Source organism: Lepisosteus oculatus, chromosome 5 (genome assembly GCF_040954835.1).
Source record: "Lepisosteus oculatus isolate fLepOcu1 chromosome 5, fLepOcu1.hap2, whole genome shotgun sequence".
Classification (NCBI taxonomy): Eukaryota; Metazoa; Chordata; class Actinopteri; order Semionotiformes; family Lepisosteidae; genus Lepisosteus; species Lepisosteus oculatus.
In genome coordinates this window covers 26,837,277-26,864,131 of record NC_090700.1, presented here as the reverse complement: position 1 = coordinate 26,864,131, position 26,855 = coordinate 26,837,277, and the positions used below count along the sequence as shown (strand labels likewise).

The 26,855-nt window shown below is 36.4% G+C and overlaps 1 protein-coding gene across 6 annotated transcripts in view; it reads right to left on the bottom strand.

The window, feature by feature from the left end:
- The window catches only part of tulp1a (TUB like protein 1a), a 44,382-nt gene extending 27,096 nt beyond the window's left edge, over positions 1-17,286 (bottom strand). For 3 of the 6 annotated variants that reach the window (XM_015342066.2, XM_015342067.2, XM_015342069.2), the window contains exon 1: positions 12,085-12,260. In XM_015342066.2, the coding sequence (XP_015197552.1) occupies positions 12,085-12,105 (21 nt within the window). In that variant the 5' untranslated portion in view covers positions 12,106-12,260. Of the gene's footprint in view, positions 1-353; positions 552-12,084; positions 12,261-13,452; positions 13,493-16,243 lie in introns of those variants that run through there. The other 3 variants (XM_015342065.2, XM_069190228.1, XM_015342068.2) reach the window with 2 other exon arrangements.
- Between the last annotated feature and the right edge of the window lie 9,569 nt (positions 17,287-26,855).

Genomic DNA, 26,855 nt, shown 5'->3' with positions numbered 1-26,855 from the left:
ACCATTCTCATTGATATCCTTGGTATCTGAATTTTGTTATGCGGACCATGCCAATTTCCAGATTAAATGAAATAATTGTTCACATATTTTTCTGAATGTTCCATTCATTATGTGAATAGGTCTGAAATTCAGTTGGCCAGAAATTGTTTTGAAGATTTTACTGAATTTTTAATCTATAAAAGCAGAGAAATTATTAAATCCAATCTGCTGTGAATTCAGATCTATGCAAAATCAAATGGATTATCAATCTAAAGTCATTAAAAGCAAGAACAATAATGACAGTGAAGAAATGCTCAGAAAAAATGTGAGATGTACATTACAAAATACAGAGGATAAAAATGAAAACATCTCACCATCAGGAGTCATGTGGCAGAGAAAGCAACAGAAAGGAAAAAGGGTGAAAAGCACACAAAAAAGATTCAACAATATAACATTACATTTCTATTACAAATTAAAGGCAGTCAAAAGTTCATATTAGACATTTAAATGATAGAAAATCTATGTGCAAGCAAAAAATAACAATAGTAAAGCACCCAACTGGAAATTAAGCTTGATGTAAATCTAATCATTACAAATGTGTGTGAAATTTGTTATTTTAAATGAAATGTTTAACATATATGTACAAAACATCTACATAAATATTTCCATTATTTTTCTATTTTGAGGTTATAAATAAAGCTTTCACCACATTATTTGATGAAATTTAATGTCTATGATTAAGAATGTTTTCATGTAATGTTTTCTTGCTGAAATGAGAGACAAAACGTTTAAAAAAACATATGATTCTGTTTTCCATTTAGCACTTTTTATTCATTTATTCATGTGTTCATTTAAAACACACAGTAAACAAAATGTATTTTTAAATAATTTGTGAAATATAAATCAATTTGTTATTCTGTTAAATACATTTGTGTTTTTCACATAATTTCCCCATGACATTTTGTTTTTCTTAAACTACACTGCAATAAAACACTAACTAAAATGCAGGTAAGAAACTGAAAAACATCAATGTTTGGAAGATTGTCTAACCCAATTTTACAAAATGGAAAAAAAAACCAAAAAAACAAAATGGAAGATCAGATGCCCCCACCCCCCCAAAAAAAAATAAAAAATAAAAAATCTGAAGCTACAAAAAGATCAGAAATGTATTTGCCACCAAAAATAAAAACTATTTTAGAATGATCTTCCCAGTTTTGTCAAGTTAAACATTCTGCAGACACTCCACTTGTCTATTTCAGGTTTCACTGAACAAATAAGCAGGATTCTTTGTCAAAGAATTAACAGGGCTTACAGGAAGCAAAATGTCAGGTTTAATCAACTAAGCTTACTTCTAGAAGTTAACCTAAAAGGCTCTGTGAATTATCAACATAAACTCCTTATGCAACTTGCCCTCCTAGCCTAGAATGTAAGACAAACAAAATTTTCCATGAGTCAATTTTGTTCTGGCAAAAACTGCATTGAGCACATCAGAATGTTTAGCAAAGGTTGAGAAGTGACAAATTATGTACAGTATGTCATTAATTAATATATGAATAGAATGAAATGTGAAAATAACCAACCTCTGTTCTTGAGGTCTATGTTAAGGCTAAACGCCATAATTAAAGCAGGACCCTATACGGCATGTGCCAATTTCCAGGTAGCAAACAAATCCAAAAGAGAGAAATCCAAAAGTCAAAGAATAAGGTCAAAAGGCCAGAAGACTAGGGGAAGGGAAAACACATGGTGAGAGCAACTGAGCAAGCAGCAAATTGTTAAACGAAAGACTCCAATACCAAGCAAGGTGTTGTGGGAACTGAGGGTTTAAATGGTGAATGGAACAGATGAGTAGAATTAATGAGGTAATGAGGAAGAATTAGTGACAGGTGTGGTGCATGGTTGTAACAGACTATGGATATATATAAAGTGCCTTACAAAAATATTCAGCTGTGAGTGTTTTTGGATAAGTATAAACTTTCCACAGCAGAATGGTGCAATTTTTACCCAATTTTCTTCTACAGTTTGTGTCAAGTTGATTGGTTATCATTGACAAACAACAATTTACAAATCTTGCCATAGATATTTTATTGGGTTCAAATCAGTACTTTGAATGTGACTAAAGGAGATTCGCTTTATTCTTGTTAAACCACAAGTAAAGCTTACGTAATGAAGTGTTTGTTCTATGGAACAGTGAAATTTTGGCCCAGTTTTAGGTCTTGAGCAGACTGAAGCATTTTCTTCTTTATTTGCCTGTACGTTGCTCCATACAAATTTCCACTCAGTTTTGAGTTAATGAGAAGCATCCTCATAACATAATACTGCTACCACAACAACAGTAGGGATGGCTTTTACTCAGTGACGTACTGTGATGGGTTTGCACTAGATGTAAAATTTTTAATTTAGACCAAAATGATTCAATTTTGTTTTGTGTGATCACAAAACCTTTGTTACATGTTGGCAGTTTCATTTAAATTCCTGTAGAGCATTAATTATTATTTTCCCTTTTCATACAGGCTGAATTTTTGCAGTGATCAGGACATTGTAAACTCAGGGACATCCATTTTCCTTCATTGAATAATTGAATCATTGAACGTTGAAGCTTTGACCTTAAGATGACATCCTTGCATAACCTCTCAGTTTGGATGGACACCACATATCCAGATCAGAAACTGTGGGTAAATGTCGAGATACGTGCCAAACTTAAAGCTAGGACAGCTGCTTTCAATTCCGGCGATAAGGATAAATGCAAAAAATCCAGATACGACCTCAGGAAAGCTATCAAAATAGCTAAATAGAACTACAGAGTAAAATTAGAGTCATATCATCATGGTTGCAACACACGGAACATGAAGTGGTATGTGCAGCATTACAGACTACAAAACGCAACCCAGCTGTATCGCACAAGAGTCTGCCTCTCTTCCTGATGAGCTAAATTCATTCTACGCTCAGTTTGAGGTCAGTAACGCAGATCCAGTCAGGAAGATTCCAGAAATCTAAGACGGAAACCCACCGGTCATATCCAGAGCGGATGTGTGTTAAGTTTTTAAAAAGACCAATCCTCGCAAGGCTCCTGGCCCTGATGCTATCCCTGGCTGTGTTCTGAAGGCATGCGTAGACCAGCTGGTATATGTCTTCTTGGACATATTCACTCTCTTTCTAGCTCAGTCTATAGTTCCTTCCTGCTTTAAGATAACCACCATTGTCCACCATTGCCTGAATGACTACTGCCCTGTTGCACTCACATCAGTTATCATGAAGTGCTTCGAGCGGTTGGTCAAAGCATACATCACCTCCTCACTGCCTGACACCCTAGACCCACTGCAATTTGCGTATCACCAGAACAGGTCAACAGGAGATGCTATTGCCACTGCCCTCCATACAGCCCTCTCACACCTGAATAAGAAAGGAACATATTTGAGAATGCTGTTTGTTGATTACAGCTCAGCATTCAATACCATAGTGCCCTCAAAGCTTGTCATCAAGCTCCAGGACCTGGGACTGAACACCTCCCTCTGTAATTGGATCCTGGACTTCTTGACGGAACGTCAGCAGGTGGTGAGGGTGGGCACCAACATATCCTCTACACTGGCTCTAAACACTGGAGCCCCCCAAGGCTGGGTGCTTAGCCCTGTCCCCTACTCCTTATTTACGCATGATTGTGTCACCAGGCATAACTCAAACTCCATCATTAAGTTTGCGGACGATACAATAATCATCGGCCTGATCACAGATGGTGAAGAGTCTGTGTACAGGGAGGAGGTCGAAACTCTGGCACCATGGTGCCAGGAGGACAACCTCTCTCTGAACATCAGTAAGACTAAGGAGATAATTGTGGACTATAGGAAACACCAGGGAGGAGATCATACACCTATCTATATCAATGGGACTGCAGTGGAGAGGGTCAGCAGTTTTAAGTTCCTGGGAGTTAACATCTCAGAGGGCTTAACCTGGACCCACTACACCAACACCGTGGTCAAAACAGCACGGCAGCGCCTATTATTTCTCCGTAGGCTAAAGACATTTGGCATGCCATCACATATCCAGGCCAACTTCTACAGGTGCATTATTGAGAGCATCCTGACTGGTTGCATCACTGCCTGGCATGGGAGCTGCTCTGCCCGGGATCGCAAAATACTGCAGAGGGTGGTGAAGTTAGCGCAGCTCATTACTGGCTGTGAGCTACCAAACATTCAGGATATCTACTCAGCTAGATGTCTTAAGAAGGCCACGTCCATTCTCAAGGACCCCAGTTATCCCAGTCACAAACTGTTTTCTCTCCTACCGTCTGGTAAATGGGACCGAAGCATTTGGTCAAAGTCCAACAGATTACAGAACAGCTTCTACCTCCAGGCAATAAGACTGCTAAACAGCCAACCTGCAGCTCCTTTAGCAAATCACCTGTAATGGCTACATGGACATACAGTTTTCATTGTATTCACCATACTACACTACTTGGACATAATATACTGCATACACCCTGGACACATAGCAGCTCTATTCATATTGAGTTTTATTCAATTTCTATTACATTATTATATCTATTCTTATGTAACCTTATTTTCATAACCTTAATTTTGTAATTTTTGTGATTTTTGTGAGCTTGCAGAAAAGACATTTCATTGCCAGCAACTACAGTGCCTTGCGAAAGTATTCGGCCCCCTTGAACTTTTCAACCTTTTGCCACATTTCAGGCTTCAAACATAAAGATATAAATTTTTTATTGTATGTGAAGAATCACCAACAAGTGGGACACAATTGTGAAGTGGAACGAAATCTATTGGAGTTTTGAAACTTTTTTAACTAATAAAAAAATGAAAAGTGGGGCGTGCAAAATTATTCGGCCCCTTTACTTTCAGTGCAGCAAACTCACTCCAGAAGTTCAGCGAGGATCTCTGAATGATCCAATGTTGTCCTAAATGACTGATGGTGATAAATAGAATCCACCTGTGTGTAATCAAGTCTCTGTATAAATGCACCTGCTCTGTGATAGTCTCAAGGTTCTGTTGAAAGCACAGAGAGCATCATGAAGACCAAGGAACACACCAGGCAGGTCCGTAATACTGTTGTGGAGAAGTTTAAAGCCGGATTTGGATACAAAAAGATTTCCCAAGCTTCAAACATCCCAAGGAGCACTGTGCAAGCGATCATCTTGAAATGGAAGGAGTATCAGACCACTGCAAATCTACCAAGACCTGGCCGTCCCTCTAAACTTTCAGCTCAGACAAGGAGAAGACTGATCAGAGATGCAGCCAAGAGGCCCATGATCACTCTGGATGAACTGCAGAAAACTACAGCTGAGGTGGGAGAGTCTGTCCATAGGACAACAATCAGTCTTACACTGCACAAATCTGGCCTTTATGGAAGAGTGGCAAGAAGAAAGCCATTTCTCAAAGATATCCATAAAAAGTCTCGTCTAAAGTTTGCCACAAGCCACCTGGGAGACACCCCAAACATGTGGAAGAAGGTGCTCTGGTCAGATGAAACCAAAACCGAACTTTTTGCCCACAATGCAAAACGATACGTTTGGCGTAAAAGCAACACAGCTCATCACCCTCAACACACCATCCCCACTGTCAAACATGGTGGTGGCAGCATCATGGTTTGGGCCTGCTTTTCTTCAGCAGGGACAGGGAAGATGGTTAAAATTGAGGGGAAGATGGATGCAGCCAAATACAGGACCATTCTGGATGAAAACCTGTTGGAGTCTGCAAAAGACCTGAAACTGGGACGGAGATTTATCTTCCAACAAGACAATGATCCCAAACATACAGCAAAATCTACAAAGGAATGGTTCACAAATAAACGTATCCAGGTGTTTGAATGGCCAAGTCAAAGTCCAGACCTGAATCCAATCGAGAATCTGTGGAAAGAGCTGAAAACTGCTGTTCACAAACGCTCTCCATCCAACCTCACTGAGCTCGAGCTGTTTTGCAAGGAAGAATGGGCAAGAATTTCAGTCTCTCGATGTGCAAAACTGATAGAGACATACCCCAAGCGACTTGCAGCTGTAATCGCAGCAAAAGGTGGCTCTACAAAGTATTAACGCAAGGGGGCCGAATAATTTTGCACGCCCCACTTTTCATTTTTTTATTAGTTAAAAAAGTTTCAAAACTCCAATAGATTTCGTTCCACTTCACAATTGTGTCCCACTTGTTGGTGATTCTTCACATACAATAAAAAATTTATATCTTTATGTTTGAAGCCTGAAATGTGGCAAAAGGTTGAAAAGTTCAAGGGGGCCGAATACTTTCGCAAGGCACTGTACTGCTGCATGCTGTATTATTGTGCATTTGATAAATAAACTTTGATTTGATTTGACAGCTTTATTTAGGCAGTATCTGGCTGGTACAATACACCTTCCATTTCTTAATTATCAACTACTGTGCTCAAAGGGATATTCAATGACTTAAAAATTTTAATAATCTTTTCCTGTTTTGTACCATTCTACAAATTTATTCATAGAATAAATTAAAACTTAGTTGTTTTGAAAGCTGATTGGTCATCATGGTTAAAGGAGAACTGCAGTCCCAATTTCTCAGACTGGTTATTAAATCTTGGTAACAAAATAAATTTTGTTTGCATATTTTGTCTCACCATGGGCAACAGCGAGTTTGTGAGAATTGTAATATAACATCTGCCCTGCTTGCTCAAAACTTAATCTCCAAATGACATTAATCCTTTTTTGGCTTTCTCAACTCATATACAGTATGTATTTTAACCAATGCCTCATTGTCAAGCCTTTGGCTGTGCAGAACATAGTCATCACACAAAAAACAGAGGATCAGATCAGGCTCAAACTACTTGCTTTTTGAGGGATATTCAACAAGCTAGGAGGTGGGTAATAAACAAAAGCACTGATGTTGGTCTAATCGACAAGTTTCTGGACAAGATTCATGAGTGATGTATAAATATAGATTGTGCTGCAGACATTTCACTCCAGAAATGTTCCAATGTTCCAAAGTATTTGTTAGCAAAACTGTCTTGAAGTCTATGTTGAATTCAATTCAATTGTGTTAATTCAAATTGGCAGTCTACATGAAGTATCTTAAATAAAAAAACGTTGTCAATGTGTTAGTTTCATAAAATAACAGGGCCGTTTCATATTTCCGGATGTTTTGTTGCCTCGGTCTGAAATGCAGACAATGACAGCAATACATGCTATGCAGGTTTGTCTATTTTGTTATGTAAATTGGAGGTTTTACAGATTACCATGTACTTTGTGCATTCATTGTGTTTTGAAATTAACTAATCACTGACGATGTTTTATAACCCTGAAATGTAAAAATAGTGTTGCAGTTTCCCTTTAAAACTTTGCTTGAAATTCACTACTTTTCAAGCAAAGATTTAAAGGGGAACTGCTCAGGAGTCAGTCAAACACAAACTGCTACATGAAACAGCTGGCTCCTTCCAGTACAGGGCTTGCATTGGATATAACAGTATATAAATATTAAATAGTAGTTGGCTACTTGGTCTCTGAAATCCAATGTGAATGTTTTTATAGAAGCTGTAGAGTAGAACCTGGATCACAACAGCAACCTAAATAGAAGAGTTTAAGAGTGAGATTAGAATTTGACCTCTTCCTGGATCTCTGTTAACTGACAGATTTTAAAGAGTTTCATCTAATTATAATAAAGATGAAAGGAGCTGATGAATATAAGAGGCATAGTTAATGCTTGTTTTCTGTGGAGAATTTGAGGTTGAAGAACTGCTTATTCAAGAAGAGGTTGGAATGTGACTTCAGTCCTGGCTTGTAAACAGGAGGTAAACAGAATAAAGGTAAGGTCAAGATAAGACTGAAACACAGACTGCTAGAAACAATGCACACAGAGTTGATAGTAGCTGGTAATTGTTTATACAGTTGGAAAGCATAAGTGTGAAATTAGAATTTGACCTCCTCCTGAACTTATGATAAATAACACCATATATTGTGTTATAGTTCTGTAAGATGAACAGTGAAATGTGCAGCAAATTCTGCTATAAAATGTTCTGTTCATAGCGGAACATCCCAAACTCAAAGTAGAAAAAGAAAGAAAGAATAATCAATTGAAAGCAGCATTTTGAATATTTCTTGAATCAAAAATCACCATTAACAGTATATTCATTTCCATCGTACAACACCAAAATATGGTTGAGTTGGAACTCATCACTCAAGATAAAGAAATTCATTACACAAACGAAGAACAAACCAGCAGGTGATAATTGAATGCCTGCTGAACTTTTTAGGTAAGGTGGACAGCAATTAACAGAATGAATCCAAATAATTGTCAACATACAGTATGTACTGATGCATTTGTGAAGGACTTAAAAATGAATATTTACTGTATACATATTCTATTGTTAAAAATGCCTAATCAAACACAGAATTTTTCCAGCTAACATTCAAACCTTTTATTGACTTAATAATAAGAGTAATTTGAACTGTTTTTCCCAACTCTTAAACATGTTGGAGTTTTAACCATTGTAATTTGTAAGTGGAATAAATGACCTAATTTGTGAATAGAAACAAAATGCACATATTCAATTGAAGCAACTTCTTAGACCAAGTAAGGCCTCTCTAAGAAGGTGGGATGGAATTAAAGCCAACAGGTGGGAACCACTGTCTGAAAAAAAGAGACCCAGTTTTCAACTAGTGATTTTGACAGCTCTCAAGAGGAAGGATCAGTTCACTCTGATCTCCTCACTATTTGAACACTTCAGGTTTGTGGCGGCATTGTTAATCTTATTAAGAGTAAATCTTGTCTTTCTATTTATATTACCATCTCAAACAGTCACTGCTTACTACTGACCTGAACCGCTGGTGTATTAATTCGTTCTGGCTTACTGTATGTATCCCAAAAAATGTTTTTAAAAATTGTGATTGATGACAGTATAAATTCAACTGGGCATACCAGGCAGAAATGAATGGTATTGACTGGATACCAAATAATGTTTTGCACTTTTCTTTAACTTTAACTGTAACTTATTTAAAAAAAAGTATGCTCTATTGTGTCTGTTATTTGAAAATCCATATTACCTGAAATACTCTTTTGTGTTTAAATACAGCAAAAACATTTGCTTAAATTCAAGATCTCAAGAGGAACATTACTGCTGTTTGGCACAATACTGCCTTGGTTTCATATATTATAAAATTGGAAATTTCCAAAATTTTATGTTTATGTTATGCATGTTATCACATTTTTCAGTGCACCCTAGTTCCAGCTTTCTTTAATTCGAAAGTAATGGAGTGTTCTCTTTCTCAAATTAAAAAGAAAATATAGAAACAATAAATAGGACCTTTTTTACTGCCAAATTTACATAAATAAAAAATAAAAATAAAATTTTACTGAGAAACACATGCATTTAATTTGACATTATATTAGTCAAAAAAGTTACGAAAAGTGTTCTGACATAACAAAAATGTGTATAGTGTTAGTACAAATTTTCAATGTAATGCACCAAAATATGATTAAAATCTCTAAAATAAATTAATACATAAAATATCAATAAAAGGCTGTGCTGGGCTCAGTATTTCTGAATCATATTCAGTCTATACATACCATGCAAAAACTTAAAACTATTTTTGTTTCCCTTTCCTCAGGAATAGATATACAGTAATAGATAAACCCGTGGCACAGACAACCACATTGTATCTCTATAGACTGTGGCAAAACAGAAGACTTTTAAAATGTGCTTTTATATCAGCTTATATACATTGCACTCCTATGTTAAGTATTTCTCAAATATTGTCTCATAAAGTTCTCAATTATTTTCTTTATCATATTGACAAAATGTGGAATCATTACGTTTTTATTGATTCAGTTTCTTCCTTCAGCACTTGTACTTACACAGGCATAATGAAGACTCACACAAACACTTTTCTACTAGGTCCACTTATCAATTCATACATTATGACACCTGTAGCACCTTAGGAGCATTAGCATCAATTAAATGAGTGAATTGTCTTTCACTGACGTCACAACAAGCCAGCATTCACCCAGCAGATCTCAGGGATTTTCTATTTTGCAGTAAACTGAGAAGGTCCTGGCTCTATCTATGACCAAACAACCCTCTCAGTACCCAGCCTATTGCATTCCATGTACTTTGGAATTACAAGGTACAGCCAGCTAATTACATACTGTAGCTCCGACTGGAAGCATTATATGGATTTCAAAGACTCTTCAAACATTTATAGAGATTGTTTGTAATTGCTTTGCAAATCTTTTTCATATACAATCTGTAAACCACAAGACAAATGTAGTAAATAAGCATTAAATGCTATTTCAATTATTACAAACCTGTAATTATATAATTATATTTGGATTTCTTTACAACAATCAACCTCAAGTGAAGGAACATGCAACTTGATCACACTTATAAGTCAACTTACAACATTAAACAACATGTCCAGCAAATCTAAGTTTCCTGAAAATAAACATTAAAATTAACATTATTTTTTACTGTATATACCATAATCAGAAAGCCATAACCAGGTCAGTGTGGTTGAAACCTGTAGATAGCTGTAACATGGTGAAAGAATTTACAGCAATTTAAATCACAAAATCTCTTAAATCTCTAGTTATAGTGGGCAAATGACAAAATCACACATACACTCTGAACTGTTAAATATTTTAGTTAGGGTTTTAAAGTATTGGGTGTTAAGTTATGAAACAACTTCAAGACATAAACTCAGTCTTGGAATATTTTTTATGGGATTGAGCTTGAAAAAATCTTTTACAATTTAATGGAAAAAAGTCCTCTGGGAAAGAATGAAAGACTAACAAAAATGCTAGTCTTGTCAATTAATTTTGTAAACAGTTTAAGAAATATACAGTATCAGCAAGTTTTCAAAAGTCTGGAACCCTGTATTTGATAATGTGGTTTCAAAATGGATGAAATTTTCCAAAGGAGCTACTGTACAACTTTAAGGAGAAAGAGGCTGCACAAATATCAATAAACTGAATAGAAAACAATATGGCCACTATAAAGAAATATGTAGCGTGATTTATACAATTTAGGAACCTCATATTGTCTCAAAAGAAATATAAGCATATTTCCTAGTTGTAGCATTGATTAAACTGAAATCAAATGTGTTAACTAACCATTTACACAAGCATGGACCAAAACTACTAAATTGTAACACAGGCAAATAAAATTGGGTGCATGAAAATTCTCTTCACATGAAGTGATTCTGATAAAATAGTTGGACCTTCAATTAACTCCAAGAACTTCCCTTGTTTTGCTGTTTCCTTGTACAAAATAATTATAACAATACAGTCATAGAACCATTTTGGGACATTTGAACTGCTTGGACCATTGGTTGGACTACAGGGACAGTACGCAGAATGTATTGCATACATTCTATTCATGTTGTAGCCAACTGTTAGTACATTAAGTACATTTCATTCTTTGAATCATTTTATGAATACATGCAATATTAAATAAATTTGGTACTTTATGTTTTTACTATATGCTTGTGACTGTAACTCACTCTTGTCCTGCTTCTGATATACCGTAATAAACAACGTTATTGCAACTCATATATATATATATGTTGATCAATTAGAATAAATAATTGTCAGGAGTTTTCCTGATATTTTAAAACTGACCAAAAAACTGTAATGATATGATCAACTTCATATTTGGTGACATTTTTAATTTTACTCACTTTTTTATAAACTCTCTTCTAAGTCCAATTTCTATGACATTTATTAAACTAAATCCTTTTGTACTAGTCATATTGTATTAATTCATCAGTTGCCTTTTATCTCATTAACTAAAACTATTATGCTAGCAGTTTTACTCTGTAAGATTTAGCTGTTTAAGAAAGCAAGTTTACTCATCACAACTAACATCTATATCTAAAAGAAATATTTTGTATATTGTATATGTGTTACTATTAGGAGATCAGCATAGAAAAAAAATTGTATTACTGTAAGTATATTTTTTAGAACATTGCTTATTAACAAAATACAGTGTATTAATAAATATAACATATTCATGTGCCAGAAACAAATTCATTTTAGTAACTAAACAAAAAATGTAATCTTATCGACTATTAGAAAATACAAACACAATCAAATCACTGCTTAATTAGTTGTACCAGCGTGAGTTAATCTCTTACAACTTTACCTTATCTGAAGACATATTCATATACAGTACGTCTGATTAGAAGTCAGTTCCGTTCTCCTTAAAAATAAGCACCAATAAACCAAAAAAGAATAAAAAGAATCTCTGTTCAGAAAGTGTGCAGAAAGCTTTGTTCAATGAACCATCATCAGCAGAAATTAAAGTTGATAATAGGATTTATTGGCAGCCCATCTGGCAGTAACAGTGTACTGTCAGAACAAACCAATCTGTTAGGGGTGAACCAGGAAGAATCTATTTACCTGCTATAAAAAGAAATTACACATAACATTGCTAAATACAAGCATGAAATACAATTTAAAAAATCTGATAAAAAATTCTGTACAAAGAATGTGCAAAAGTCTGCAGTAACTAGCAAAATGTCAGGATTATGACTTTTTAAACATGTAAAATACAACATGTAATAACTGAACTGAGTTCAGATAACAATGTAATTTCTATGACCAATTTGGTCTGTTCCAAGCACCAATCCTAGTTTCTGTCTAATGGATTAGATTGGAGATTAACTGAGCAAATATAACCTCCTCTTAACGTTGTAAAAAGCATTTATAGATGTACAATCATAGATAATGCAAAACTATAAGGATGTTTTTAATCAGATTAACTTATTAATACAAATTTAAACTCAAAGTCATGTAGCGCATGTGCACTTGAGGTTCATATTCCTAACCTCTATGTGTCACGATCAGAAACCCCTCCTCTTAAGGATGCTCCAGGCCTTCCTTGTTTATTCTTTATCTCCTGCACCTGCCTCCGGTTCCTGCCCCCGTCGTATAAAAACCAGACGTTCCTGCCAATCTGGGCTCAGCCTTGGAAGATGGTTGCCCGGAAACCCGCCTACCAGTGAGTCCAGGAGTGACTTGACGGCATAGGATTCAAAACGGCATCCTGACCACCTGGGTCTGGGACTGGGAGCGCCTGGCCCCATCACCCCCTTCTATTCCCCCGACCCTTCGCCGGAATCCGCTCCGGCTTTTAACTTCGTTCGTCTGTGTCAGGATGGATCACCTGGCTTTGGACTTTGGGTTACTCAGGTTATTTTCACAGATTCTCTTTGGACTTGTTTGCATTGGACACCCCCCCAACACCAGCACACCCTGGACATGCCCCCAGTTCTTCTTCCAGCCCCTATCCTAGTCTTTTTTCCATGTGTTTTCTCACTCCCTCCCAGATTGTGCTGTCTGCATAGGGTCCTGAAAGACGCTTCGTAACACTATGCGAAAATACAACCATCTGAACAGTCTATGAGAACAAAATAGAAGATAATAACATAATTAAACATACATTTATTAATTTAACTGGATTCTCTCGATTACTTCACAAAAGCTAAGGGTACATGTACTTAACTCTTACCAGCTGTTGCTTCGGCAGAGTGGAATCTTCACTGTGAAGGCTGAAATAAAAATAATTGTACACTTTAAGCTCATTTTACAACATCCAGCACAATGAAATGAATGGATTAGTACATTCTCTAGGGATGAATGAAGTCAATAATATTTCTGTCAATAGTACAGTATCTTCCAGGATTCTCAAAGCAGAAAAAAGATCCTAACTGAAGGAATACAATGTTCCTTGTAATGTGCATCAGCTGTCGGTTAAAATGATATTGTGTTTTAGGTACATGTGTGAATATGGAAGCAACAACAATATAGATAAAGTAAACTCAGGAAACAAATCAATAACATTCTACAGCTTTATTTCATAGATTTTTTATTCAGGGAATTGTATTGATATGGCTTTTACATAAGAGAATATTTTCAACATTCAGATGGTAACTTTGCATTGCATCTTGGAGGGAGGCAAGAAGACAAGACAAGAATTGAAAAAAAAATTCTGTAAAATGTTGTACCTGTAAAATTCCTGTAAAATTTAATTTTTGTTCACAATATTTATTTTTGTTAAAATGCTTATTTATTTGTAAGAATTACTTGGATGGAAACATTCCACAAAAAACCTCCCAAGAGAGGCTTTTTCTTAATACCGCTTTTTCTTAAAATTATATATTTTTTTAAATTAAAAAGTATATTTTAAAAGCTGCCTTTAAAAATATATTTATACCATAAAATAAAAACCTCATTTACACAGAACTACATAGTATATATTTATAGAGGAACAAGTAATAGGTTTATTCCATGCTGAAAAAAAGAAGAAAGAGAACACAACTCCACGGCCGAAACATTGTGTTCTCTTTCTTCTTTTTTTCAGCATGGAATAAACCTATTACTTGTTCCTTTGCAGCCTAAGCATGCTGACACAGCTACCCACCTGAAATATATTTATAGAGCACATTTATACTCACAAACTGTTTGCAAGGCACTTTAAAGAACAGAAAAATAACAGGTAAATAATATACATAAGCAGAAAATATTTTTTAATTAAGATTATCATTTACTGCATGTACAGTTTTTAGTTTAGATTTACAAATAGAAAATTAAGGACAGGACCAAGAAGATAATTCTAAAGCCAAGGTGTGAAATGTGCAATACTAAAGGTTGCTTCTCAGTTTCACCCTTAAAGTTATGAGAAGTACTGTATCTGATTGGCAGACCTAAAGAGACACTATAACTCATAGGGATAAAGCAGTTCTGTAATGTATTCTGAAGCAAATTTATTTAATGTCTTACAGATTATTAATAACGTCTTAAAGTCAATCCTATATTTGACTGTGAGCCAATGTAAGGAATCCAGTGTTGGAGTGATATGAAATATTAGTTTTGTCTTTGTAATGATTCTAATTTCAGCATTTCACATGAAACCTAAAAACTTAATGAAACATAAAAAGAACATTTCTCAGCATAGAAATGACCAACAATTATTAAGTTATAAAGTTATGAAATTGTACTCTTGCAATATTTATTATCTGTGACTTGGGTACCATTTATTAGGTTACTTTAGACTTCATATTAGCTTAGCTTCTTATAAACCTAATAAGCCTTCTAAGTCAAATCAGTTTAGTCAATTTGTTGTCTAGACCCTACTAATAAGATGTCAGTTTTATCTGTGATTAATTTCAAGAAAGTTTTAAATGCTCATAATCTAGTGCTGGTAATACAATTTGTATATACTGAAAGTAATCATTGTACAAAACAAATAAATACTGTATAGAGAGTTAATAATTAATCACAAAATTAATATTGGTTCATGAATAAAGCCTTGTGGGGCACTACAGGTAATATTTGCTAAATCTGAAACAGCCTCACATAAAGAAACAAAATGTGATTTATGTTAAAAATTCCCCAGAAAGCCTAACCCAGTTTTTAAGATATTAAATGTAGTAAAGATATCCAATAATACAACACAGAAATCAAATTTCAAACTGTATTAAACTGTATTAGCATTGATGTAATTATAATGTTTGAACTTGGAAAAGAAGTGAGATTGAAACTTAGACATTTATTAAATGGAATTAAATGTAAATAATTTAATAAGTTTCAGTATTTTGTTCTTTGACAGAATAACTAACCTATTTTATACATAGAAGAAATTTTAATATTTGATTTTGACATAAACTTAATTGTATAAATTGCGGCACTTTGATATACTTTACCTTTCTTTGTAGCTGTAGTTGTTCTGATGTTGTGCAGGTTGCTATATGTCTGTTGTTTCAAAGGACTCAATTCTGGGCATTTTTCTATTTATACTGTATGTTTCCTCATTTTCAAATACTAAAATAATGCATTCTGAACGATCATGTTTATGTAGGTTATTCTTAAATCTATCGCCATACTACCTGGACATTAAGTAACTCTGACTGTAATTGTAACTATGTCAGTACTTGCTGATTGCTTTTCTGATCTACTGTAAATGCTTGGATGACAGAATTGTTCACATCTTAATTGAATCTTGTTCTACAATGCAAAGACATGCTATCTAGGTTAACTGGGCTCTCTATTGTTTTCTGTTTGAATGTGTATCTGCCCTGTGGTGGACTGGAATCTAAAGTGTTTACTTCTTTGCACATACTGTTTTATGGATTTAGGCTCCAGCTTACCATTAACCTGTAAGGAGGTTATTGAAAATAGATGGATTGTACATATTATTATAACCACATTACTGAACTTGTATGTTTTAATATTTCAATTGTGTATGTGCATTATGATGTTCAGAATTACTCACAGTCACAAAAATAAATGGAAAGACTTACTTGTTTGTTGTCCAGACTTCCCTCAAAATTTCTTTCTGAAGAGGCATGAAGGCACTGATAAGGAGTTATTTGACACCGGAATTCAACCAGAACTCAAAATGGTCAAAGCTTAGGACACCCTCAATGGGTTATACAAAACTGAGATTAACTTCCTGTAAACAACACTAGACCTTTGTCAACACCTGAGCCAGAACAACTGAAACCTTACCATAGACAACCGATCTATCTGGAACCAAGCTGAATTAAATAACAATGGTGTAACAAACAGCTATTCACTGAACAGCAAACTTTTAAAAATAAAACACCATCAAGAGACTAAAAATGTAAAACAACTGCAATACAATGCTCTGCAGCATGACTCACAATATCATGCAGGCAGTACAAAAATGTGTTGTAGAAGATAAAAAAATCTAAAATAAATCAAAACATACATACAGATGTTTTCCAGAAAAATATGAATTCTTGGTTATTAAGAGCTCCAATGTCTTCTGAAATTCAATACCAAACCCAGAATTACTGGAACTCAGTAAAGAAACCAAGATTTCCACAAATTCTAAGTGAAAACATTAGTGGAAAACTATGGAAAAAATTAACTTAAAACAAATATGCAACAAACTAGGCAAGGACAATATAAAATTATGTGTGTGAAAAACGTCTGTCAGTTTACATGATTTCACAATATTATATGATTTCTCCAGTTTATTTTGCCATGCATATTTTTTCCAGTTACTCCATATATTGTAAACAGGTCCTACAAGCAGAAGCTTCTAAATGAAGAGAAAGACTGCCTCCTGACTACAGTAGTGTAATACAACAAAGTTGTTAATTCCTGTGAAGTTTCTCCATGTTTGCAAAAAAAGAATGATGCCCCACAAAAAAAGGCAAATGAGGATTAGCTCCAACAGCAGAAGTTCAGAATATTTATTGCATTCCCTAAAAAAAGTCTTCTTTGTGCACAAAAGCTGTTTAACCAGATTCAAGCTGGTATTGCTCACACACTGAGAAACTGAGAAAGCAGACAAAGTCTGATGTGCAGTCACTGAGGCTAGGTCTTGTAAGAGAGAGGTATTGTCAGGCTACAATGTTTTTTTTTCTAGAAAGGCTATTTCTTCCCTGCAGCTTTTGGAGCTGCTTATCGTACCTAAGCTCCATTCTTAATAGGATTTTAGAAAGTGTAATAGACTGCCAACTCTTTTTCAGGGGAAGCAGGATTCTCAGTCAACATCTGCTATCAGGCGATTAACTAATGGAAGGCTGGTGGCTAGCATTCACCATCTGAGAAAATTTAGCATATAATTCAAGTGCTTTACATTTAAAAGAACAAGAGATGTCTGCCAATTAACTTGTAAAAAATAACTGCTCTTGTATGGACATTTTATTGTGCTTCAAAGCTATTGGCCATAAAAGAAAAAATTTAAATTACTATTGTTTTTTTACCAAAAATCACAAAAAATAAACAGACGGCAATTGAACATGAACATGTCCAGATTATATGCCAGGTCAAAACGGATTACTGGATATATATTTTAAAGTGCTTGTCAGAGTAAGTTTTCACTTACTGAACACTATTCATGTTTTGTGTACAGTTATGCTTTCTTGTTTATAGTTATACTTTCTCCTTTTCCTTAAGAGATGAAAAAAGAAAACAGTTGGTCTTTGTCTTAAAACAGATTACAGAAATACCAGAAAAAATAAATTGCTAGGCAGAGATTGTGGCATGAGGTATTCCTATTATCAAAATCTAAAAATACATAATTATGTTTGTGGTGGAGTTCTGAGTGTGGAGTGAATAAAGACAATTTGTATACTTTCCTTTAGACTGCATTTGATTACAAAATTGCTCCAGAATCAAAGAAAAGACTTAGTTGTATTTGTAAAAAACATTGCTGTGACGTTGTGTTAATAGAATTCACAGTCACATGTTTAGAAAAATATGTTTGCCACATACTATGTGCACATACTATATGGTAACATGTCAAAACCAACCAATAGTGAATCCTTTCCACCTTGTTTTGGTCTTCATCACCACTAAACATATCTCGATTCGGTTATCTTTACAAAAAGTCTCCAAACTCCTTCTTTCTCCGCTACTACTCACCACAACTAGCATGGCACTCAGACAACACTTGAACTGAATGACCATCCTACTTGATTCAAGATGGTGCCAGATACAGGTCCTCACATATTGTACTCTATGTCATGTTGTGTGTTATTTGTGTTACCTTTATACATACAAACTATTCCTGCAGTACTCTTATAAGACTGACATGCTATTTTGAACATTAGATCAAGAGATTCAGACATAAGTTTTAGTATTTTGGACCTAGAACAGCTATCCAGACTACCTTCTTTTGTCTATTGCCACATGATTCACCTGACTCTTCAAGAAAGCACCGAACAAGTACTTAACAACGTAGGATGCAGAAGCATGGTAGAAATGGAGGCCTCCAAGCAAGAATGAAATTCTGTAAGCTCTCAAGCATTCTTCTGGTGAACATTGCTGGAAAATAAACTAGATGAACTCAGTGTGAGGTTGATCAATCAACCAGAGATGAGGGACTTCTGTAATTTGTTTCATAGAGACATGGCCACTCCAAACTCACCTGATCCTGCCCTCCAGCCTGATGGTTTTCCAGACCTTGTATCGATCGCACAGAATTCTCCGGCAAGGGGAAGGAGGTACAGTATACTGTCTGAAAATCACTTCATGCTGTTTAGATGTGACAATCTTGCTTCACTTCTGCTTCCCCTGTCTGAAATATCAAATGGTGAAATGCCACCCTTTCTACCTACTGAGGGAGTTTTCTTCAGTCATCATGACTGCAGTTTACATATCACCTCAAGCAGACAACAAACTTGCACTCAACAAGCCAAACATTGTAATTAACAAACACAAAACTGCAAACCCTGACGCTATATTCATTTTAGCTGGGGATTTTAATCCTGCCAATTTTTAAGAAAATACATCCAAAATACTACCAACATGTTTTCTGTCTCATAAGGCGCTAACACTCTCGACCACTGTTACACTACCATCAAGGATGCCTGTCACTCTTTTTCTCAACTGCATTTTGGTAATCAGGTCACCTGTTTGTGCTTATCCTTCCTGTTTACAAGCAGAAACAGAAGCATGAGAACCTGGTAGTGAAAATGGTACAATGCTGGTCCGAGGAGACAGCGTAAGTACTACAAGAGTGCTTTGAGTCTGTGGACTGGACCAACCAACAAATACACAACAGTTGTTACAGACTTTATCAAGAAATGTGTGGTTAACTGTGTACCTATGAAAAATGTGGACTTTTCCCAACTGGTAACCATGGATTAACCGAGAAATTCATTGCATGCTAACAACCCCATCCTGGGCTTTTATATGCAGTGACTTAAATTTATACAAGAAACCAGGTACAGGTAAGACCTTCAAAAAAGTAATCAAAAGTATTAAAAAACTATACAAGATTTAGAAATTTTGTCTAAGACCTCTAATGCTTGGCACATTACAATCCTTGCAAGCATTACAAGCCATCACCAACTTTAAAGTGAAACCAAGTGGAATCACTGATACAAACACCTCTCTCCTCCATGAGCTTAATGCCTTTTACGCCTGTTTTGAACACATGAACACAGAATCACCTGTGCAAGCCCATACAGCCCCTGACACTTTGGCTGATGTGAGATCAATCTTTAAAGTGGGTTAACACTCCCAAAGCAGCTAATTCGGATGGAATACCTACACAGACCAGTAGGCTGGAGTATTTATAGACCTCTCAGTCTGCTGTTTGCAGCTGTTTCAAGAGGACCACCATTATTCCAGTATCCAAGGAAAATAAGGTAATGTGTCTTAATAATTATCCTGCAGTAGCACTCACATTTATCATAATTAAAGAGTTTTGCGATATTGGTAATGGCACACATTAAGTCTGGATTCACAGACAATCTTGATCCACTTCAGTTTGTATACAGACATAATAGGTTCACAGCTGATGCCATGTCCCTTGCACTACACAGTGCTTTGGCTCATCTAGACAATATAAACACTTAAACCAGATAACTATTCATAATTCATAGATTATTGTGCAGCTTTTAATACCATAATCTCATCCAAGATGGTCACCAAAATCTTGGATCTGGGCCTTAGTGCTTCTCTCTTTCAGCCAGGCAGGCCTCAATCTGTGAGAATAAGCAACAACATCTCCTTCACTCTGATCCTCATCTCAGGAGCCTCCCAGGGCTGTGTGCTCAGGCCCCTGCTCTACTCCCAAAGTCGTGTGGCTAGACGCAGCTCCAACTCCATCTTTAAGTTCACTAATGACACCACTATTGTAGGATTGATCACAAATAATGATGAAACAGAGTACAGGAAAGAGGTTAAGGACCTGGTGTTATGTTCAGGTTCTTGGGCATTCACATCACCAAAAATGTGACCTGGTCCCATCATGTAAATGAAGTAATCACGAGAGCACACGAGCGAATCTACTATCTCAGGAACTTTCTCAGGAGATCCAGGTGATTTGGTATGTCCTCACAAACACTCACAAATATCTACATTACAGTCTGGCATGGCAATTGTCCAGCTCATCCCCATAAAAAAATACAGGAGATAGCTGAGGCCATGGTATCGAACGTCATTCCATCCAGACCATCTTCACCATGTGCTGCCTCAGAACTGCAAATAATATAACCAATAACTAAATCCACTCTGGGAATGCACTCTTCTCTTTTCTTCCTTCTAGCAGAAGATTTAGGAGTATAAAATCGCAAACTTCTAGGTTCAAAGGAAGTTTCTACCCCTCAGCCATAAGACTCCTAAACTCTACCTCTTAAATCATCCCATCCCCGCTTATACTCCTCTGTTTTTGCACTGAACTTAAAATACTGCCACTACCTGACAGTAAAAAATACTGTCACTTTTTGACGTGCAAAACATAGCTGCTATCTCAATGCTGGTTAAAATTATAGCTGCTATAATGTTCCTGTCTCCTTGATTGTAATATCATTTGTATGTCATTTTCTATGTCAATGTTACCATATGTCTTCTGTTATGTCATTCATCATGTGGGGATACCATGCAAGTAAGCATTTCATTGTTCTCAGGTACACATGACAATAAACTCAAACTTAAACCTATTAATTTCCAACCAAACAGATTGGTTTGTTACACTTCCAATCTTAAAAAAGTGGAAGTCCTTAACATTGACAGTACAGGACACAAACTTGTGATCACTTTTTTATCTGTAATATTGGATGGGGCTATGTTTGTGTAAGAACGTATGTGTTATTTTGGGTTATGTGTTATTGATTATGTTTCCCCTGCTTTATCCACATCTGTTTTGCTGGCAATTTCTCATGTGACTACAATATGTACTTGGGAAATGTATGTATTTATATTTGTAGTCTCTGTGACTCAATCATCCTACAGTAACTCAAGATATTATCTTGGTTTAAATACTACAATGTAAAATACAAAACCCTCTGTCACAATCATCTATACTCTCTACAAAGGTGTGTTTAAGATACAATTTAGACCCATTTATATTAAGATATTTACATAAAAAATATACACAATGTATTCATTTTCTCCTTTCCATTTTAAAGCTAATGTTTATCCCTGGAAGTGGGTCCTTTCTCTGAAGAGTGAGTGGATCTTGTACTTAAAACCTCTGTAAGCTCTCCTTTATTTTGATAACTCTTAAAAGCATTACACAACAGTCATCTAATAAGGCAGAGTTACATGTTGCCTCACTCCCTATGAATCAATCAAGCTCTTAAGCTATTCTGATTCAATGTTTAATTACTCTGGGAGAGCACTCACTCACTTTCTCTGTGATTAACCTGGTTATTATCCAGTGTAATTTCTTCAACTGAAAGAGGGTGACTTAGGGTGACTTTCATGTGTATAGATTCCAACGGTAAAACTGAAAATTTGCAACATGGGGTTGATGTTGCCAGCTAGATATCCAATAATAATAATGACCACTAGATGGGGTTCTAACTTAAGACCAGACTGTCTAATCACTGCAAAGCACTTAATGTACAAGAGGAAATGAAGTTACTAAGAAGTTTTACATTCTAAAACACCGGGACACCCTTTGAGGTATAATGCAAAAGTTATGCTTTTGATTTAAAAGAAAGGAGACACATGCCCCACTATTCATGACGGAAATTATTTTTGGATACACAATGCAAAATGGAATATAATCTCCATTTGTAAATGATGTTATTGTTACATTAGTGAATAATGCATGGGGTGAGTTCAGTATTTTTGTGTAATGTAGTTTTGCACATGGTTTTATGGTTTATTTTAGACTTACAATTAAACGTTTATGTCAGCAAGGTTTGACCTTATCAATACAGGAACAGGAAACTTCCCCCCCAAATCTATGTGATACTGCCTGGAGAATGGACAGCTAGTAGTGGGTCTTTTAATAGGTATGTCTGAGGGACAATGACACATGTACGCAGACTTATGGTAAAACAACACAGTTCTTTATTTACAGTGTATAAAAACTGCAAAGCACAAACACATACTCTGTTATTTCTTTGAGCTCTCAGTACACTTTTTCAGAAATACTCTTGCTATAAATAGCCAGGCGGTTAAGCTGCTTACCAGCTCCCAAAAATCTCCATATTTCCAAATCTCCATAGGTTCCATGGTCAGTTGGACATTTCCTTCCCTCTCTCCTTCTGGTGCAGTGCATAGTAGAGGGGGATCAACTGTCTTCCACAGACAGCAGATGCAGATCAAAAATTGAAAGCCTTTGATTTGGGGTTTTTAACTGTCACCTGCTCAATTGTCTTCCATCAATTATTCAGGAGATGGAGGACTGCAAGTCATTCCCCAAAGCTTTCTGTGCCATCCTGTTACAACCTACCCTCTTATACCAGGATGGTGCTGAAAGTAAAGTTGGTTGGTCAGTAGGTACAGAAGCAAGACATTTTTTTTTACTCTAAGAAATTGCCAGGCCTGAATAGCATTCAAGATGTCATGACACTTTATGCCACTTACTGTACCAATTCTCACTCACCCATCTGTAATAAGTAATAATTTCTCACTCACCCATCTGATCTGCTGTGTAGTAGGACTGCTGGTGCAACATCCAGATATTGGATGAAATGTGTCTCATCTAACACCTTAAGTACTTTAAGATAATAATACAAATAATTGCTTATACTTTTATAGCACTTTTCTGGACACACCACACAAACACTTAACAGGTAATGGGGATTCCCCTGCACCACCACCAATGTGCAGCATTCACCTGGATGATGTGATGGCAGCAATAGTTCACCAGTACATTCACCACACACCAACTATCAGTGGTGAGGAGAACAGACTGAAGAAGGCAATTCATAGATGGGGATTATTAGAAGGCCATGATTAATAAAGGTCAATGGGAAATTTTGCCAGGATGCTGGATTTATAATGACCACAGAGTGTCAGGACCTCAGTTTTACAGATGCAGCCATTCAAAATGCGCGGTACAAACCCACGGTACGGTAACCTACCCACAAGCCACCGCGGGGCACCGGAGGGCACCGTGGTAAGTGATTGGCTGGCCAAAATGACTGACAGGGACACTCGTGGTGCATTGGTTGGTAGTGAAAAGATTTAATCATTTAATGTCTTTACTGTGCACATTTTAATCCACTTAGTTTTGAATATTTATATGGAATTTTACCACTAAAGGGAAATTTTAGTAGCTGAGCATAAAAAGAAGAGGAACATAACGCATCTGAAGGTCATAAACGATATTAATTTAGGAACATAAACATTACTGTATGTACGTAAACTGTACTGTGTATGGCTGGTCGTGGTAGTTTAAAGAAAAAATACACACCAGTCTTCCATTTCTCCCTAAACATTTTAAGCATGAAAGTTTTATGAAATGGTACCCAAATATGCAATTGCTGTATAGAATGAATTTTAATTTAAAAACAATTATTTAACACAAAAATTAAGCTGTTTACATCTTCCGCCTGAGAACAGTCACCCGTTGCTACCCAACGCAGAAACACAGCCACTTAGCTAGCCAATATGATAAAGAAATAAATGATTATTTAGTTTATTTCTTTTGCACGTTTATTTGAACATTTCCATCGATTGTACAAGCACTTGGAAACTGTCCAATCCCTAGTTCATCAGGCATTTTCTTTTACGCTGCGGGCATTCTCCTGGTCTGGGGCCGGTCTGTGTCTTCTAGGATATAATGCCAGTGAACTCTTGTTTGAACTCTTGTTTTCCACTATAACAGACAATCTCCTTTGCTTTTAACTGAGCGTTTAATAATTTCCTAAAATGAAAATGATTTACTTTACACCCCTCTGATTGGAGAGAAAAGACGTGCTGGTTTGCTATACATAGCAAACCATGCTATACATAGCAAACTTCCTCTACCAGGAAGAGGATTTCTTTCTATTCAAAACTTGTATTTTAAAAGTTTAAGAAGTAAAAACCTTACAGCGTACACATATTTCTAAACTGATCAGGATCGTTATCTTTGTCTTATGCATAATAATGTTCACCGCTCTGTCCAGCAATTAATAATAAACTTTATTTTATATAGCGTTTTAAACGAATAAGTAATTAGATTGCTCATAAACCTAATCACTTATTCTACATAAACACAGCGTAATTGCTCTCTGAAAATGCTTTTTCTTTTTATTTAGGCTCAGATTTCTATAGATCGTATTATTATAAACTTTCTTGGAAAAATGTATTTTATGTAAACCATGTTTGCTATTAATTCATTTAGGGATAGAATATGTTCATTGTCTTCCAATCGAGTCGAGTTGACATTAGAAGCTTGCCACGCCTGGACTGTTACACCAATGCATTAGCATGTTAAAGCGATTTCATTGAGGAGCCTAGCTTTCTTAACTAGTAAGTACTGTACTACTTTGGTTTTGGAGGGGGGAGGTGTCTTTCGCTGGAAATCTCGCCCCCTTCTACTTTGAAAATACCTGTGAAACCGGTTTAATTCGTCACAGCCAGCACTCCCTCAGAGAGGGGGGTTGTACTCATTAATGTCTTAGCCGGAACACATCATTATATCTCATTTTGTATTTCTATTAAAAAATTGTTTGCCCAGCAACTATTGTTGTTATTGTTTTTATCCTGTAAAGCGCTTTGAGGAGCACAGCTTTCTCACCACTTAGATTACTTTTTGATACCATTGTAGCGGCGAGGCTTATTAATAAGAAAGAATTAAGTGTTCTGAGCCTTCCCAAATGAGGCCCCATTTCTCTGTTCATCTCTGTGGTGCAGCCACAGAGAAACTATTCATGCAGCCTGATTTAAGGTTCCTTTGATAAGGACAGCTCCCAAAGGGGGATGCACTTAGCTAAGCCTGGCTATCATGATCAATGGTCATCCATTGGCACCTATCTGTCTAGGGAGTGCCAGATGGACATCTGGACTGCATTCCTAAGTGTCAGGAGTAAGTGACTCATATCTCACCTTGATCAACCAATCAGGGACTGGTAGGGCCGAGTAACCCACGTGGGACTCTGATGCCCATGGAACTTTCAGCCAATCAGCGAGCTGAAGTTCCTCCAGGTAAAAACAGGCAACACAGAGAGCCTGAGAGATTCAGTAAGATTCAGGAGTGGACTTCTGAGACTCTTCTAAAGGGAATTCAAAGGAGAATTCCAGGGCAGGACGGCCCAGGAGCAGAAGGCTCCCAAGGGCAGGACATTCTCGCAGCGCACCTCCTGACCATCCTGAGACTCAGCCCGGACAACCACGGAACGGCCAGTGTGTCCGAGTGCCAGAACTTTCCTTTGTTCTAAGAGTCGAGAGCGGGGGCTGCCAGAGAGTAACCAGAGGATCCACCCGAGGTTAGCACCAGCAGCAGGCCTCGTGAACAGGTCAGAACTGTGGACAGCTATTCAGAACTAGCTCTTAATCAGGAACGAACCGGTCCTCTTCCTGACCTGCTGGGATCCACAGTCATCTTTTCTCCTGTGCACAAACTTTGCTAGTTAAAGCCAACACTAACTAGCCGGTCAGTGAGCATCTGCAGCGCACCGTCGCAAGCCGCACAGCACGGCCTGTCACCGAGCCAGAGAGCGAGGATTGGACAGCAACAATCCTGCAACTGCTTCTTTGAGTCCGCAGGAGATCTGAAACACCAGAGATTGGATGAGTATTCAACTTCACTGCATTACTGCTCGAGAATTCAATTGTTATCCCAACCAGTTGATATCAATTTAATTCCTAAGAGTTATGTACTTGTTTTGAGTATCTAATGTAGAAGTTATAACCAAGTTCATTTATGAAACGGTCTAAATGAATGATATACTGAACGTATGTCCTCTTGATATGTGTAACACTTTGTAACTGATTGAATATATACCTTTTGTATTCTGATAACCCTTTCGATAAGATCTGTTAGGTTTATATGCATATTCTATGTATTAATAAATGTATCCTCGTGTATTAGTACCTGTGAGTGCGCGTTGTTTGAGTTATGTCACATGGTTGGATTCTAAAGCCATCAAAAGAATCAGCTTTGTGATTTACTGCTACAATTAATAATTGTCTCAGTAAATGCCCAAACCCTACAGAACTGGTGCCTTCAGAGAGCCACTACAGTTACATTTTGGCTATGGCAAC